The sequence below is a fragment of the Heterocephalus glaber genome, unplaced genomic scaffold, assembly GCF_053883595.1.
Source record: "Heterocephalus glaber isolate CG9 unplaced genomic scaffold, H.glaber_assembly_v1.0 deba00001587, whole genome shotgun sequence".
Classification (NCBI taxonomy): Eukaryota; Metazoa; Chordata; class Mammalia; order Rodentia; family Bathyergidae; genus Heterocephalus; species Heterocephalus glaber.
This window is the reverse complement of record NW_028258365.1, coordinates 1,432,346-1,451,069: the sequence shown is the minus strand read 5'-3', so window position 1 is coordinate 1,451,069 and position 18,724 is coordinate 1,432,346. Positions and strand designations below refer to the sequence as shown.

General features: G+C 35.3%; 1 protein-coding gene and 1 pseudogene across 29 annotated transcripts in view; one reads left to right on the top strand and one right to left on the bottom strand.

The window, feature by feature from the left end:
- Positions 1-18,724, top strand: part of Inpp4b (inositol polyphosphate-4-phosphatase type II B) — a 1,082,298-nt gene that overhangs the window by 997,079 nt on the left and 66,495 nt on the right. For all 28 annotated transcript variants that reach the window (XM_087193385.1, XM_087193387.1, XM_021247702.2 and 25 more), the window contains 3 exons: positions 451-568; positions 3,384-3,524; positions 7,919-8,016. In XM_087193385.1, the coding sequence (XP_087049511.1) occupies positions 451-568; positions 3,384-3,524; positions 7,919-8,016 (357 nt within the window). The remainder of the gene's footprint in view (positions 1-450; positions 569-3,383; positions 3,525-7,918; positions 8,017-18,724) is intronic.
- Positions 14,256-15,366, bottom strand: LOC106008050 (AP-3 complex subunit sigma-1 pseudogene; annotated as a pseudogene). The gene has a single exon (XR_015443994.1). The product of XR_015443994.1 is annotated as an AP-3 complex subunit sigma-1 pseudogene (transcript).

The following is an 18,724-nucleotide window of genomic DNA, read 5'->3' as shown; positions in this document are numbered from 1 at the left end:
CTCATTCTATTTCTCTTTGGATTGTGCTGATCTAGAATCTTAATTATTTACTTCGCAGGCTTTATTTGTCATTATATAGAGAGGGGTGGGTCAGTGATCATCAATTCAGCTGTCTCTGTTTCTCGAAATCAAACATCAATGCTACCAATAAAAAGACATCTCCATGATACTTTGTTTCCTGAAGGGGTTAAAAATCTCTCTCCAGCTGCCCAGAGAAAGTGTACATTTTTCCTTTCTAAAGGGTACATTGACTTGTAGAGTTCATTAAAAAGGGTCCTTTTTGCTGATAGAAACCTTCAGCCTCTGAAGAAAAGTGTCTAGAATGGATTTGCTGTATTCAAAAGCTTGTTCACTAAAATACTAGAACAAATTCCAGCAGAGAGGTATAGTGGCTGGTGACATTTCCTTTAAATAGTATGTTTGTACCAAGGCACCTTTTCCTTTATTTAGGTGATGAAATCGGAATGCTAGAGGACATGGCTGTTGGCATTTCTGATTTGAAGAAAGTAGCATTTAAAATAATTGAAGCCAAATCCAATGATGTCTTGCCAGTTATAACAGGAAGACGGTGAGTGCTGCCCATTTCTAAAAGTCTAGTTTCTCAGACATGAGGCAAAGAAAGGAGACAAGAAGAATTCAAGTTTCTTTGGGAATTTTCTTTTTTTCTCTTCTCCTTTCTGGTGGAGAAAGTTTTGAAAAGTGCTAACAGTCTCATAAATGCTTGTGCATTGTACTAAGGTGAATGTGATAATGTTCCTCCATGAAATATGAAAAATTTAAAATAGTAGCATGCATAAGAAGGACATTTTTCTCTTTATTCCTATCTACTTTAGAGCTCTCAATGTTTTTACTTTTACGAGATTCGTTCAGTTAATAGCTTCATAATTCTTGAGATGACTTTAAATTCAGTTAAAAGCAGCAACATTTTAGGGAAGATATATTCCCATGTCAAGGGCATATACCACCATTTTTCTTAATTATTTTTGACAATTCACACCCAGACTGTGAGATTTCCGAGAAGGCTTTTAAAGAAAGAGCTTCAAAGGTCAATATATGACGTGCAAAATATCAGAAATAATTAAGAGAAATGTTGGCATGTAATGTATACCTCCAGTAGAAGAATTATGTCTTATAGTAAGTTGTTTCAATCAGAAGTTCTTAAAATTTTAGCCATTGTAATGTTAACACTTTTATAAACTGCATGAGGTTATTTAAAATTTAAAACACTCTCAGGTGGAAGTGTCCAAAAGAGAGAATACTATTCAGATAGATAAGAGAGATAATCTAAAGAAAGTTCAGAATAAATTTGTTTTCCTACCTATGGTAAACATGCAATCATTATTTTAAATTTTTTGTGAAAGATTCCTAAAGCCACATGGTTGAATGAAAGATGACTTTCTTACACACGTGCGCGCGCGCACACACACACACACCCCTAAAAAGGAATGAAATTGCTCATACACACAGCTGGGAAGTAGTACAATTCTGTATATTCCTGGGAAGTTTATTATCAAAGGTGAAAAATTGACACTGTCCTAAAGATATTTAAGGGAAGCTTAGCAGATCATCTGATGCAGGCAAAGTCCAAAAGAGTATTTTAGATCTAAACTGTGACATCATTAGAGACAGAAGTTAAATCCACAATTAGATACCAACTTACACTAGATTGAAAAGTCAAATCATAACAAGTATCGATGAAGATGTGGAAAACCAGAAACTTTTCATATGTTGCTGGTGGCAATGTAAAATGGCACAGCCACTTTGGAAATAAGCAATTTCTTTTATATAAAGTTACTATGTTACTCTTAGGTGTATTAGCAAGAGAGAATGAAGCTTTTTTCACACAAAAACTTTTGCCTAAATGTTCATAGCAGCATTTTTCATAATAGCCCAAATCATGAAATAATCCAAGTAATCATCAACTAACAAATGTGTAGATAAAATCCAGTATGATGTACCCATACAATAGGATCTTGCTTGAAGAAAAAGAGAAAAAATACTTCAGAACTTAAGTGGAAATCCAGAGAGAAAAGACTACACATTGTATGTATCCATTCAATGGAATACACCAAAAAATAAAAACTGTAAGATTTCCTGGGGCTGACAAGTGGGAGTGGCATTGACAGGCATGAGAGATATTTTTAAGCTGATAGAAATGTTCTAAAACTGGTGTATGTACAACTCTGTAAATCTGCTAAAACTCTGAATTGTATATTTAAAGTGTAAGCATTTATGTCAGTTATGTCTTAATAAAGCTGATAAAAAGTTATTAACAAAATTTTTATGACACACTTCACTATCAGAGCAACTTTTAAATAAAAGCAGTGATGCTTCCCTATTCTTGAAAAGTTTGAAATAACCATCACCCTTTTGTTAGGCTGCAGTAGAGAGTACTGGGAGCAATTAAACAAGAAAAAGAATGCACTCATAAATGTGAGGGCAAAGCTAACATCCCTGTGGATGCTCATGGTCATTGTCAAGTCTGGTTCACAGCTAGGAAAAAGCATGAAAGTCAATGATCCTTAGTGCTTATCGATACTCCAGTAGGAGAAATTTAAAAGATTTTCACTGAGACTCACAATTTGTCCTGTGTTCCTTTTTTCAATACATGTATTACAACCCACAACTCTATGCAGTTCTAGAAACACATGGACCTTCCAAACTTCTAAACTAAACCCTTCACCTTTCTATACTCAATTCATATTGCATGTCAAGTTTGAAAATACACAAGCCGCTGCTTTGGTTAACATATGTTATGAGGCCTAATTTAAATTTTCAACATTAAACATTAAGGGTAATTTTGAATGGAAATTTTCAATAAAAATGTTTCTCGATTACGTATGTGTTGGAAAATGAGCAAGATTCCAAAAGGTTCCTTCTTAAATAATTAAGCCATTTCATTTCCATCAAGCCATTACAAACAGGGTGGTTCATCAATAAGAATAGCAATTGGGCTATGCCAAGAAATGTTATAAATGGTTTGGTTTATTAGGCCTCACTGTATTACAAAATCTTTTATTGAATTACTTATTCTTGAGACTGATGAGATTTTTAAAATATCAAGTGAACAAACATTGAGAATATGTACACAGCCTTAAGTATTAAATAAATGAACCAAATATTCCTCCTTTCCTCATGGAACTAATGAGTAATGTAAAGAAATCAAATATGTAAACAAATCCTTATAATTCTTTGTGCCACCTAATTTCATAGTGAAACTATAGAATATTTCTTGAGTGAATGAATAGAAAATAAGTACACAGCAGCCCAAGACTTCATCAGTGCAATATTCCAACTTTTATTGTTTCTTTCTAATGAATCTAAAAGAACAGAAAACAAATGCAATAAGTAATTTTCTTACCTCTGCCCTTTCCCTTCTTCAGTGAACACTATGTGGTAGAGGTCAAACTTCCAGCCAGAATGTTTGAGTCTCTACCTCTTCAGATCAAAGAAGGACAGTTGCTGTATGTCTATCCAGTGCTTTTTAATGTTGGAATTAATGAACAGCAAACTCTTGCTGAGAGGTAAGCTTTGGGTGTAAGGATGTTATTCAGTTTTTCTGTTTTCCTTTCCAGGGAATACTGAAAAATCTCATGTTTCTGCACATAGACATATTTAGAAGACATTTAGTTTTTAATCAGTATACAAAGTATTTGATATATCAAGATAAAGTATGTTTAAGGAATTCAGGCCCAAATCAAATTTAAGTGTGTCAATGACACTCATGAAAATATTGATCCCAATACCAAAGTATTCACATAGATTATCTTTATTTATTTTTCCAAATACCTACATGAATATCAAATTTCAGAAATTTTATGTTCATGTGCATGAACAATTAGCTTGGTTGATAGACAAATTTAATTTTCTGGCCCTAAAACACAGTCTTTTTTGCTCTTTTGTTTCTTTTATTGTAATAGCTACTGTGGAGTAATGTTGGCACATCTTTTTAAAATGGCTTTCTCAAACAACAATGATTGTATGCTATTCCTGGGGTCACTGTCAAAAAATACTTATGTGATTATAGAATTTAATATTTGCATCATATATAGTTCACATGTGGGGATTGTGGATAATGTAAATAGCAACTCAAATTTCAATTTTTAAGTTGTAAATAATTTTAGAGCAAGAATTTATCATCTAACTGGAGAAATTCACCCATAGGCAAATTTTGGAAAGGCTGATAATCTTTCCTATTAAAATGTCTTCTTGTATACAGTTCATTCTCCAGTGTCTCCTTCCTGTTTAGGGAGTTTTAAAATGCCTTGCCTGTTCCTTGGCATGATGTGTTAAGCACATTTCTACCTTTTAACTAATGCCTTTTACTAAAATAAAACTCTGTAATTATAATCCTATTAAATTCAAAGATGCTCCAAATGATTGCTCTTCTCTATTATTTTCAAAATTTTTCCTCTTCTATTCATCTTCCTCAAAAGATACTTTCTGGGATACAAAGGTTTTCATCATTCTCACCTGTCAGTAAAGAAGTCAATGATTAAGCTGTGTATTATGGATAGAATTCCAAACCATGTGAAAACTATTAGTCCTTTTCACTATTGCACACACAAATCAGTATAATTTTATTCACTATATTGTATGAGTTTTCTTTGATAAAGAAGTACTTCTGAAAATCAATAGCAAAGATCAAATTATATTCCTATCTATCTATCTATCTTATTCTCACAGCAAATTTAGTGTTCATAGTGAATGATATTCCTGAACGTGAATTATGCAACTTGGGCCGAAGGGTATGACCATGCTAAAATGGTGTCCTCTCTGACACATTAGACTGTTTGGGGTTGAATTAATAAGTTAAGGCATGCAAATGTGATCTCAAGAGAGACATGAGACTCCTCCACGACTTTTCAGGGACTAGTCAGCATTTTTCTTTCTTCTTAAATTCTTTTATTGATACATTGTAGGTATACAATACATCTATATTTATCATTGGGTGCTTGTACCTGTACGTGATGTATCTTGGTTTTTATTTTTTTCCCCATTGCCTGTGCACCCTTCACCCCCTGCACCCTTCCCTATTTACATAGACTTAGTTTCCATTTTTTTTCTTTTCTCATAATTTTTCCTTTCCCTTCTTTCCTTTCCCCTTCCCTTCCCATCACCCCTACCCCTTTGGACCTTTTCTTATTTCAAAGTATCAATTATTTGTTATTAATCCTTTTAATCCTTATTTACACTTTCAGTTTCTCACACTAGAGAAACTACTCGGTATTTACACATGGGTGTCCTATTTATTTCTCTTAAGAGTATGGCCTCATTTTCAAGGATTAGTTAGCGTTCAGATTGGACTGATTTGCATCATCCATGTCACTGTGATTGTTTCTGTTGTCAGTCAATTTATTGAAAGTATCCTTTCCCTTCCCCTCTCACTTGTATATTAAAATACAATTTTTCATATCTGGAAACTATAAAACACAGACTTGAAAAGGGGACAAAATGGCAAGCTAGGGAAAGTGCTCAGGGAAGCAGCAAGGCTGAGCTTGAATAGCACTCTGACATCCAAATATTGATCTGAGTAGATCACTTTCTCTCTGTTCTCTGATCTTTTGTTTTCTGGTTCAGAATTTGGGGATTCACTAGGCAATGTCTGAAGGTTAGGTACGCTGCTATATCTAGTTGTAATATTTACCTCAAAGCAAAACATATTTTATGCGACTATTTTTAAACAGTTAAATGTTAATTCTATTGGTTAGTTTGGACTGCTATTTCAAAACACCATGGACTAAGTAGGTGGCTTAAAAACAATAGCAAAATGATATTTCTCACAGTTGATGAGGCTGCAAAGTGCAAGAGTGCAGTTGTGGCTGATTCTGTTTCTGGTGAAGGAGCTTTCCTGGCTTATAGATGGCTGACCTTTTAGTTCTCAATGTGTGCTCACCTGACCTCCTTGTGCATACGTGGGGGTTAGGGTGAGGCTAGGTATATATACTTCTTATAAGGACATTAATCCTACAGGATCAGAGCTTAGCCTCATGACTTTATTTAACTTTTGGTGCTTCCTTAGAGGCCCCATCACTACATGCCCTTACCCTGGGAGTTAGGTTTTCAGCACATATTTTGTGAGGAAACAAACATTCAGTGCATAACACTAATATTACTTCAGCAAAGGTGATATCCTTAAAATGCTGGTTGATTACACTGTTTGATAAAGGGTACATTTTCAGTCTAGGGAAATTCCTCTGTAGATTTTCCTGGGATTATCTTCCTGTATTCCACAATTAACTTAGTATGGATGTTGAACACAGGCTAGACTAGGCACTGCTCTTCCAAAGTGTAGGACATAGAGAGAAAGAAGGTGACAAGAAGCATGCAATCTGATCCCTGTCCTGAAAGATCTACTATGCAGTACAGAGGACAAGCTAACAAACATTGTATTACATTTAACTCCCTCAGTAATCAGACAGGAAGGAGGCAAGAAAGAAAATAATTCACAGATGGGAATTGAGTTCATGGGACAGGTCTCAGAGAGGAGGTGAGCCTTTCATTGGCTTTGAAAGAGGAATAGGACTTAATTTGGCCAAGAATGAAGGTAAGACATTCTAGTCAGAGGAGGATAGGAACTGAAAAGTCTCAAAGGAGTGAAAATACTGCTGGTGGAAGAGAAAGGTATAACCATATTCCTACAAGTGTCATTGGAGGCCTTTGTAGAGAATTAAATGTTAAACTAAGGGGAAAACATTGTTAGGGAGAGTGGAGACTCCTTGAAGTTCAGTGAGCTGCTATGATGAAATGTGGGGTAGGTTAACTTTACCAAGATTTCATTTATTACATGGCACAATGGCTAGTACACAGTTGTTATTAAATAAATATTTGTTGAGTGAATGAACAATATGAGCATGCTGTATAGGACAGATTGAAGGGAAGGAAGCTCAATGCACAATCCTAGAGTATTTGAGAGGCTTTAGGAGAGTAATTAAATATGGAACAGATAGTAGTGGAGGTAAAGAAAAAAGAATGAGGTGAGACCAGAAAATGTGAAAAGATCAATTAATAGTGAGAAAAAAATCTAAAGTGGTGCCTCATCTTTGAACCTACATAATGACAAAATAGGAGGCAAGCTTAGAAATTATCCATAAAAAGAAGTGGTTTCAGTTTTTAGTTTTGTTCCAGTTGAAGTTTGGCTGACAAAGCACATGGAAATTTATACTAACATCTGCAAATACAGACTTGGATGGAAATCAGTATTGGAAGCCACTTATACAGCATCCTTTCACAGAAAGACAAATGGACTTTAAGTTTGAAATAGGGAATTCTCAAAGAGAAGACAACCCTTAGTGATATGTAGGAAGAAAGTTTTGTTTTGTTTTGTTTTCCTTAAAGAAGAGACTGGTACAGAAGTGGAGGCCTTCATGGGCAGAAGAAAAATGTCTGCAAAAGTGAACCATTCCTGGGGTTGTGTGGCTGAACTTGTACCTAGAACCACCAATAGTGTGCATGAGTGTGTGCAGTGCAGTGTCTAGTCCTGGTCTTCTGGAGCCCTCCCCAAGTTGCCATGGGTTCTGAGGAGGATTTAAGAGATGAAAAACTGACACAGAGGATTTTTTATACATGCAGAGATGGAACCCTGCAAAGGAGGTGCAGGGTAGGGTAGGAAACCTGATTTTGGCTGAGTATTAATTATGCATGACACAGGGGATGACATTTTACATATGGTGTTTCATCTGCATTCACATTTGATGATGTGAGACTATTTTGGTATTGTCCAAAGAGATTGGTAGAATCTGGGCCAGTGGAGATGGGAATTTGTTTAAAATCACCATGTTGCAATGTTGCTTAAAAACGGAGAGAGACTCTTCCTTAGATTATTGCCATCCATGTAAAAAGAAAAGGTTTAAAAAAGTGTTACTTTTTAGAACTATTTTATAAATTTATAACTGCTTTCTTTTTTTCTGATTTTTAGATTTGGTGATGTTTCTTTGCAAGAAAATATTAATCAGGAAAATTTTGAACTTCTTAAAGAATATTACAGGGTATTTATGGAAAAGATGCCTCCTGATTGTAAGTATATGAGTTTAAGAAAATGATAACAATAATTTCTTGATTGTAAATCTTCAGGAGAGGTCAGGCGTCAAGGTCAGTGACTGAAGAAGGATAGGATGGGATATGAAAGTGATTTTGAGATTTTCATGATTGTCATGATTGGGGGCCAATGCCTGCCTCATAACCTTGATTGTGCTCTAGAATGTGTCTCTGCTCACACTGAACCTTGGAAAATGCCAAAAATTAAAGATATGGCATTTATAATTAGAAATCTCAAGTGAGACCAGTAAATTTCTTCACCATATACAACACTAAGTTATATGTAAGTCTCCAACTTGTGAAATACATTAGACATATCACACATATAAAAGGAAAAAAATTTAATACAATATGCATTACAAAATGTAATATTAAGCAACATACATTAAACAACATATATCTATTGCAGCATCTTAAGTAAAAATTCAAGGCATCAAGCCTATAAACATATTTTACTTTTTTGGAATACTTTTGCTGTTGTTCAGTTTTGTGCAGCACTTTCTCCCACGCTACTAAGTAGATAACATTTAGGTACTACAGAATCAGAGAATCAGAAATATGTTTGAAGTATATCTACAAATAATACAAATATGCTGAGATGTTGAGATTTCACAATGATGGCAAAAACTAGGTTTTAATAAACTAGGAAATACTATAATATTTTTAACCAAAAGCTCTAATCAAAGTTCACCTGTTTTTTTAACTGATTTATATGTCTGATAGGAGGTTTGACATTTCTTAGGTGGTAGAATATTTAGAACATTTCATAACCCAATGAATGTTATATCAAAACGCAGTCTCGTATGTGTGCCCATGTGCAGATAGATTGAAAATTTTACTTGTAGTGTTTATATTACTGTCTCCATAATACTTTATTTCACATTAAATATTGTGTTTTGCCAAAGTGAAATTAAGCAGATGGAGATTCTTTAGCATCCAGCATATTTCGAATTGGAAATTTGTTAATTACCTAAAAAAAGTTGCTAGTATATGTGAGCAAAAATATTTTGTATTAGTAATGATTGAAGTTTATTGCAACATGGACGTTATTGGATTTTTTTTCCCTAAAAGTTACTTATAGTTTGTAAGTAAGTCTCAGAATTTTTATCGACAACTTCATTTCTGTTTGTATTGGTTCTTGAATAGTGTGTGTGGTGCCCAGACTAATGGTACCACCATTACCTGACAGACTGTCAGCAGGGCAAAACCTCGGCCCCCACCACGGATCTGTGAAACCACCCTGAATCCATGTTTTCATAGACTTTCCAAGTGACTTCCGGTGCATACTAGTACTGGAGAACAGATATGTCATCCTTATTCAAAACATGTAATATTAAAGCAGGTTGTTGGCGAACTCTGTGAAAGGTTTTGATTTATACTAAAAATAGTCATGTCACCTAAAATAGGAATCTCCAGAAGTACTTTCTGAAGTACTGTTTGAGATAGGAAATGCAAAATAATTATATATTCAAGTGACTCAAATTTTGCATTAAAATAAATGTTTAAAGCTTTTGATAATATGAAATCTTTTATAGTATCAGTTATAGAGAGTTGTCCCTTGATATTTATGGATTGGTTCTAGGACAGATAGCAAAAGATACAGTTGCTCAAGCCCCTAAAGACATTGGGGCAGTATTTGCATATAACTAGCCATATTCTGCTATATTATCTAAATGATATCCAGATTACATATTTATATAATCTAGTACAACCTAAATGTTATGTAAATAGTTGTTATGCTACATTTTTATATGTAGTAATGACAGTCTGTACACATTCTGAACAGATGCAGTAATTTTTTTCTGACTATTTTTTATCTGTAGTTACTGGATACATAGATGTGGAACCCATAGATATGGACAGATAACTAAAAAAATCAAATGCTTTTTTTGTTGTTGGGTTTTTTTGTTGTTGTTTTTTTTTGTGGTACAAGAGATTGAACTCAGGACCTTGTGCTTGCGAGGCAGACTCAGTGCCACTGAGCTAAATCCCCAGCCCACTAAATCAAATGTTTTTAGAAACTTAAAAAAAAAAGTTATTCATTGAAAAAGATGGCTTTTTGAATCAAACCAGTTTCATTTTATCAATTGGACAATTGTCTTAATATATCAGGTTTTTTCTATTTTGTTCCCCATATATTTGAGACAAACTCATCATAGATTTGCTGCAGAATGAAATTGTAGTATGGCTGTAGTTGTACTTTGTAACAGAAATAAAAACTCAATCTGTACAATTAGACCAGCATATGTGGGATTATGTCTCTTGCAGAAGCATTGCAACACAAAGCATGATTCAGGTTGCATTTCATCTTGCAAGAAACCCTCAAACTTTCTTGAGGTTGTTAGAGAGGCTAGACCTAGGTTTGCTAAGAAGGAGCTACCATGCAATCCATAAAATCTATTATTTTTCTTCTATTAGTAAAATTGAAGATAGTTTATGTCAGTATTAAAGGACACATTGATTAAGATTAGTACATTAATTTATTAATCTTCTGTGAATGTGCTACATGTTAATTTACAAACCCTGTTTTCAAACAATTTACAAATGAATTAGTTGTGTACTATATGGTTTTGAGGCTAAATATTCTTCTTCCTCAAAGTTTTTTTAACCCTAAGATATGTCCTCTACCTTTGCTCTATCAAGACTTCACCTTATGTATTCATTTCCACTAAATATTTTTTTATATTTTTACTCTTTGTATGTAGTAAATGTTATGTACTAAAGCAGATATAGTTGCAAAATGTCCTCTAATTCCATTATGCATATAGTAGTTTTCATCGGTAGTCTGAATTTAGCAGTCTACAAACATGAAAGAGTTATTTTAGTAAGTGCTTTCAACTTTATTGAGAATTCACCTCTTAGGAGTTATAATTGGGAGGAGGACTATAGAATTAAATGTTGCCCATCAACAATATCAAATGCCCTTTCAATATCTTCAGCATACTTAGTGACTTATAGACTAATCTATTTAAAAAATCTCAGTGTTGATGGAATAAATACTTCTTGAACCCAGACATTATTATACTCCTACTGTCATCTTCTGTCAGGTGTGGAAAGACTACTTGTGGAAGGCTTTGTAGAGCAGGATGACTTTTGTGTTTCTCTTGGAGGATTTGTATCTTGAATTGGGAGACTCCTGTTACAGAGAAGCAAGCCAGGTGTAGAAGTCCCAGGACTGGGCAGTCCCTTTCCTGGAACACTTTGCCAAACTTATCTGCAATGAAAAATATGTACGTGAGATTGAGATCAGAAAGTACTGTTGCTGAATGCTCCATTTGTGGGTTGTGGATGTCTCCCTCCTGAATTTCTTTGCATGGTGATGCAGCTCTCAGACAGTTCTCCATGAACTGACTCTAAGGCACAGTAAATCTTTGAGAGCTGCTTATTTCCTCTTGGGCCCTGCCTGTGATATTCACTGGCCCCTTTGATCAAGCAGGAAAATTCTCCTGGGCGGTTATTTGTGCTTCTTCTTTCTCTGATCTTCCCACTGGATTTGATGATCTCAGACATCTTTCAAGTCCCTTTCCTTGCCTCCTCAAAGCATTAGAACAGTTAACTTTTGCATTAGAAATAAAATAATAAAGGACTTCTGTAAATCACTAGGACAAATGGTTTTATGCTTCAGAGTCACCATCACACCTCACATATAATTCAGGAAATTTGAGAAAGGGATGAATAAAGCCCCGTCTCTGTGTTGTGGTTTAGATCTCAAATGTTCCCCTGGGGCTTAGTTGGAAGGGGCTGGTCACTATGGGAAGGACCTAGAAAGGAGTATTCTTGCCCCTGATTTCTCCCTCTCTGCTTGCTGGCTACCATGGCTTGAGCTGCTTTCTTCCATCTTGATCTGACACCATGCTATTTCTACCTTGGAGCCAGAAGACCATGAACTGAACATACTGAAGCTGTGAGCCAAAATAAACCTCTCCTCCCTTAAATTGTGAATGTCCAATATTTTGTCCTACTGACAAGAAAGCTTACTGATACACTTTTCTTTAAAGGGACAAACTATCAATTTACCACATCCACGCTTACCATTTTTTCTCTAATAATAATGTCCATCCATAATTCCCTTTATCAAAAAAAGGAGAGGTATTGTCATACATGTTTATTAGACTTCTACGATTTATTGATTTATTGACTCCTTTGGTTGTACAATGAGGATAGGCTCTGTAGCACTGTGAGCTAAGAAGGAGAAAATAGGCAGGGCTTTTTTAACTGTTATAAACTTTTATATTTTTGCAAAATTTGATATCCCTGTTATATATAACATTTCTTCCACTTCAGCAATAAGAGTTGCACACAAAATACATTTTAAAAAAACTTAGTAGAATGTTATCATATATTTCATTATATAAATGCAATTTTGGCTAGAAGTCCACATTCAATTTAGCAGATGCTGCTGGAGATCATATTATGTATAAAACTCAATGCCAATCAATGCAGATGATGAAGATGAATAGGACTGTGCTCCTGGTAGCTTACAACGTAATGACTCAATGTAATCAAAGAACAATCTGCATTAGCTCTAAACATCTTTCCACAAGGGTAGTTGCTATTTAGGAGTGTTGATCTTTTTTCTGAATAATTTAGTTTTATTGTTTTTGCTGTCGTTGTTCAGTGTTTTACTTTCTCCCTGATCATTTCTGACATTCCCAGGATTGTTATGCATTGTCACAGCTTTCACTTTAGCACTAGGGAAAATAAAACATCTATGTGTTCATTTCATGTACAAAACTGGGAAAATAAAACAGAGTGTAATATTTTATGGCTAAGTCATTTAGGTGAGTTATTTGAATAGTTTTCCATATAGTCCCCATAAAAATGAGAAAGCATACATCATGAGTGGAATATCTATAAATATAAAAAGGAGGACTAAATAACCCACCAGAAAGTAAAGAAATTATTCCAGATTGAAAAAAAACAATAAACTAAATGAGAGAAATATCACCTAGGAGAAGCTGAACAAGAATATCTAAGATGTTGATGAAGAATTTTAAAAAATAGTATTGGATTTGGTGGTTATGAATCATTGAGGACATTTGATGGAATATTTTTAATGAAAATATCTGAAATGTGATGATATTCTAGGCCTTAAGGGATAGATTTTTTGCAAAAGAGACATGGACCAAGAGAAGGGAAGAAAGGGTTAAGCAGAAGCAGAGAATGGGATGTAAAAAGAATTAAGATGTGTTATGTACATGTACCAGCTCTCCACAGTGAATATCATCATGATGTACTGCAAACATGTAGTAATAAAAATTAAGATAAAAAACAAGTAGAGAGACATAGCAAAAGCCATACCGCAGAAAACTTAACAGTGAGTACAAAAAGGGAATTGAAAAGGGTGAAAGCAATCGAATTAAGTAAAAGGGATTTTCATCTGGGAATTGTCTAGTTTTCCAAGGTGATAGGCCTGACACATGTTTAAAGATAGAAGTTTTGGGGTGGCCTGCTCTTCAATCTTGCTGAGAGGTTCTGGGGGAGATTGCAATGCTATAGCCCCTGGAACTACCCAGAAAGTCAACAGAAAGCTCCAAGAGAGAGCAGAGTATGAAGCCTCCTATGTGAATCAGAAACTTAGAATTGCTTGACTGACGGGAAAGAAGGTAGTATTCTGGCTTTTACAAAAGGGGAAACCACCACCACCACCACCACCTGCACATGCCTAAGGCCCCTGTATCACCTGAAGAATTCCAACAGAAGGTCACAGTCCACTCTTAAATGTTGTTATCCTGTGTGTAAATGGTTTTGAAAGGGTACAAAGTGTGGTTTGGAGTTGGTCTTCAAACTCTGCTGCTGCACACTGTCTTTTGGATGTCCCACAGTCCTTCAGTGGCTTTAGAAGAAAAAGCCTTGGAAAAAGATTTTATTCACATCCACTTTTAAACTTTAAAAATAAGATCAACCATGACTTTTCCTGACATCCTGTTTACTTCTTTTACCATAATTATTAACATGTAATTCTTAAATATAATTTGTGAAACTTGTATGTGCATGTGAAGAATCTAACCGTTAGTTTTATGGAGCTGTTAGCAAGGTTCAGCTTACTTATATGAGAATAATTTGTGTCCCTGGAAATTATATTTTTAGTGAGCTTTTTCCTTTTTTTCCTGTTTTTTACCCAGTTCTAATGATCCAGACTAGGGCCTCACACATGCTGAGCGAGTGCTCTACTACTAAGTTACACTCCCAGCCCCTTAGTTACCATTTTCTTTCTTTTTTTTTTTTTTTTTGCTTTAGAAATCCAGTTACCTTTGAATTTATTTAAACTAAGAGGAAAAGGTCATAATGTTTTCATGCAATACATACTTGGTTCTTTAAATAACAATTGTGACAAACTGCAGAAAGAATTAAGGATTGCTACACTTGTGATCCATACAAAACACCAACATTTTGGGTTGTACATAATTAAAGAAATACCTCACTTTCAAAATACTGTAATAGCCAATACATAGAGGCATGCCTTAGGTGGGCATAGGAATGCAGTTTAGAAAAGAAAAAAGAAATCACACCGGAACTATACAATTTCTTTAAAATCACTGAGCAAGAAAAGCAACATTGAACTTTCACACTGATTTTACACAACTTCTATACAGTACCTTGACTTAAATCCAAGAGCAAAAGTTAAGACTCTCCTCCTCTATTTTTGGTAAACAACTGTATGGTAAACTTACATGACTTTTCCCCCTGGATTTTACCTGGGAGTGCCTGTTTTATATTTTATTTAAAAGAGGGCAGGTTTGGCACTTTTATACTGATGTAACCAATGTTAATATTCCTTGGTATCTCAGGAAGATTCATATTCTTTACAGCTGATACAGCATGGGCTGGAGCTCCTGCCAAGCCAGCCTCCGATTTCTCCAGTTTATTTTGTGCATCAATTTGTGTAACAATTTCATTCATGTTGGTCTCCAATACCATCCCCCCCATCACCATTTCCGCAAGAATATTGTGAACCTTGTCTACATGGAAAAATAAATCCAGTTCCCAGACATTTTCAAAACATTTGTGTAATGTTTCCACGAACATTTGAATTAAATCTAAAATGCCAAGTTCACTTTCTGAAGAATCCACACAGAAGACAAAATACAGTGTTGCATAATGTCTATAAATCAGTTTGTTGTCACATCCTCCAATTAATAATCCTCCTTCTAGGAAATTACAAACATTTTCATCTCTCTTAGATACCAAATGGAAAGTCTCCCTGATGGTTTATTGTTGTCTATCTTCACTGTAGGGCTGGTAGAACTTGAAGAGCCGCGGCTTGCCGTGGTTTTTGAAAATGAGGATCGCCTTGATCATGGCTGGGCCCGGCCGACCTGGTGGGCGTTGGGGCCGGGTCAGGGGCGGGCACGCGAGCCTCGCCTAAGGCTCCAGCCAGCGGTCCTTTCCACCCGCCCCCTCTCTCAACCACGCGCACGCTACCATTTTCTATTTTTAGTATTTCCTTTAAAAAACTGATCAAGAGAACAAAGTTGGTTCAAGTCAGGATAAAATTAGAAACTTTTAATAAATATAGAATGTGAACATAATATGAAATTTACAGAAATTAACAGGACTCTATTGGGACAAGTAAACCTTCAAATAAGAAGATTTAACAGAATAGGTGAAAAAGAAGAGCTTAACTATAAATACAACAGAGAATAACTAAAATTGAATACTTTTTAGATCAAACAATTGAACAACTTACCCCTACTATCTAATACTTCACGTTTTAAAATATTACCATGCAGACTTTGAAAATGTAGCAAGTTTTTCAGACATAAGACAGAAACTCTCTAATAAATTAAAAGTGATTTTTTCCAGAACAAGATAATGCTTTCCTGAATGAAATAATTAGACTTTGTTTCCAAAGGGGATGAAAAAGGAGATCTGCTGAGCCATCATTGACAATCATGCTCTATGTAAAATAAAATTACAAGCTAAAACATTTATATCACTGGAAAACATCAGCACTAGGCTTTAGCAAACTTCCACAGATTGCATTGTTGCACTCACTATACTGTTCAGTGCTACAGAGGCAGCTCAAAAAATAGCAGATTTCTTTTATGATAAGTGGATACAGTCACTGAAAGCATCAGTTCCTGGTACATAGCTGGTACACAGATCCAAGAGAGTTGTGCTACATTTGCTCTGTTAAACAATGAAAATGAAGACTTCTTACGTGGAGCTTTCCTTCTGCTGTGATAATGTGATACTGTCACAAACCAGAAAATATTTGGATGAATCAATGCTGATCACACCAACTATGTACCCTGCATAGCTGGGCAATGATCCATACACAGAAAGGGCACATCTGAATACCTTTCCACCTCATAGAGCCCACATATGTGGACTCAGAATATGCCTCACTGCCACCATGGTTTCAATGTGCTGTTTTCATGTTTCATGTATTTCTTGTTCCTGCTTTTCAGAACTCTCTGTCCTTAGAAACTACCACTGTTTCCACATTAGCTTTCCCATTGCTGGAAACAAAATGCTCAACACCCACAATTTAAAGGAGGTGAAGTTTAATTTGGCTCATGGTTCTGGAGATTCAGTACATAGTTGGCTGGCTGTAAGGCAGGAATAACATAGCAGAGCAGGTGACAGGGCAAAGCTGCTTAGTTCATGGAGACCAGGAAGCAGAACAGAGGAAGAATGCCATAGAGAAAGGGTTGAAAGACCATACATAGACCTCAAGGGCCATATCTACTGGTCTATCAGACAAAAGCAGAAGTATGCTCCACCAATCCCTGAGAAGCTCCCAAGCCCATCAAACTGATGTTTCACCATCCTGAGCTTGTTTTCCCAGACCTCACCAGGGTCTTGAAATGACTTAAATGTATAAGATAAAGAAATGATTGAGGCAAATATATCAAAGGATATGTACACACACACACACACACACACACACACACCACTCCACAAAAGATCTTCCAACAATCTGAATTTCTCGTTAGTAAAGAGATGTCCTCTGATAGATAAAATGTTTTATTCTCACACGTAAAATATTTGATTTCCTCTGAGCAACTCACATTTACACATGGACTTTTTCTGACTGTAGAGCTTCTCAACATTATGGGACAGTGTCCTTGGGGGCTACCATTTTTATTCTGTCAAGAGTTTCAAAGGCACTCTTAGATTCTACCCCTTCATCACCTGTCCCCTTGTCTCTTTTCCGAGTATCTCTTTTCTTTTTACTTGATTCTCACTGTCTACAAATTTCAGGGAGGAAGTCAAGCTGTGCAAGAAGGGTTTTTCCTGCAACAAGATCAGGTAAACAAGAGCAGCTGAGTTAGACAGGCTATGCTAAGCTAGGCTATCCTGTGGTAAAAGAAAAATAATACCAAATTCTCAGTGGCTGTATTCCTCAGGCCCCAGTCAGGAACACAAGTTAAATTGGAGTTGATGAATTAGAGTTGAACAATAGCTACTAGCCCGGATTATCACCAAAGGACAAAAGCAGAGGCCACCTAGCTGGACCTACATTCTTGGTGGCATCTGTGCACCATAAGCTTGGACCTTGGACAGAAAAGTTGACCAACTGGAACTGGGGCCATGGGAAGACACAATAACTTCTAGAGGTCCCACAACAGACAGTCTGGGAAAAAATATGCTCTGTGTCTCCCTTCTTCCTCCTATCCTTCAGTTTCCCCCTGGGTCCTCATTGTCCAGACTTAATTGAAAATCAGACTGCAGCAAATTGGCTTGGAAATGAGGTTTTCTTTGATAAAGAACTGCTGGGGGAGAGATGCATACAGATATGAGAGAGAGCCAATCTACAGCTGAACTATGTAAACTACTCTGTAGCCCACTCTGTCTCTCTCTTCACCTTTTACCCATACAAGAGTCAGAGTCATTTCAAAGAAATCCGTATCTACAAGTGGGGTGTTGGTATTTTGTGTTTTAAAGAGACTTTAGGGTTAGATATGTAACACATAGAGTTGGCTAGCAAATTATGATTTTGCATTTTACTTGCACTTTACACATGGCTTAAAAAAATGAAATTTTCTAGAATTTGTTTAAATTTGTTTATCTTATGTTTATTTGTTGTTTAATGATATTTATAGTTGACTGACGTAAGATGTATGTCTATATATGTAAATGTATGTATAATATATATTCAGATGTAATAATGATTCTGCTCAATATGAGATTACTTCGATTAATTATGTCATGCTATGGAAATGTCCAAGTTTTCTAAGCTCAGGGAATAATACAAATATTACAGATTTTTAAAAAAATGTTCACAACCTAGATATAAAATAGAATACAGAGATGTTTCTTAAATTAACGTGAATATCTTTCCAAAAATAATTCTAAATTAAGAAATCATATAAATCAATTTACTAATACTTTTGTAGACATCTCCACTTCGATATTATGTAGATATCCAAATGTACAAATGAAAAATCCAGCTAGGCATCCAGTATTTTGTTTTAAACATATGTATATTTGGAAACATTCAGATGGCTGAGGGATTTTTCACATTAGCTATATGTCTGACATTACGTAGACATACAAAAATGTTAAAAGGGATTGACACTATAAAGGAAAATTATATCTGTAATCACAGATATCATATAAGCACATTATATCTATATTGTGAACAACTTAAATTTAAGGATAATCTCAAAGTTGAAAATGTCCAAACAAGAGAAGATAAAAGTGAATTTGAGTTTATTAGCTGTCTTCAATTTTTCTG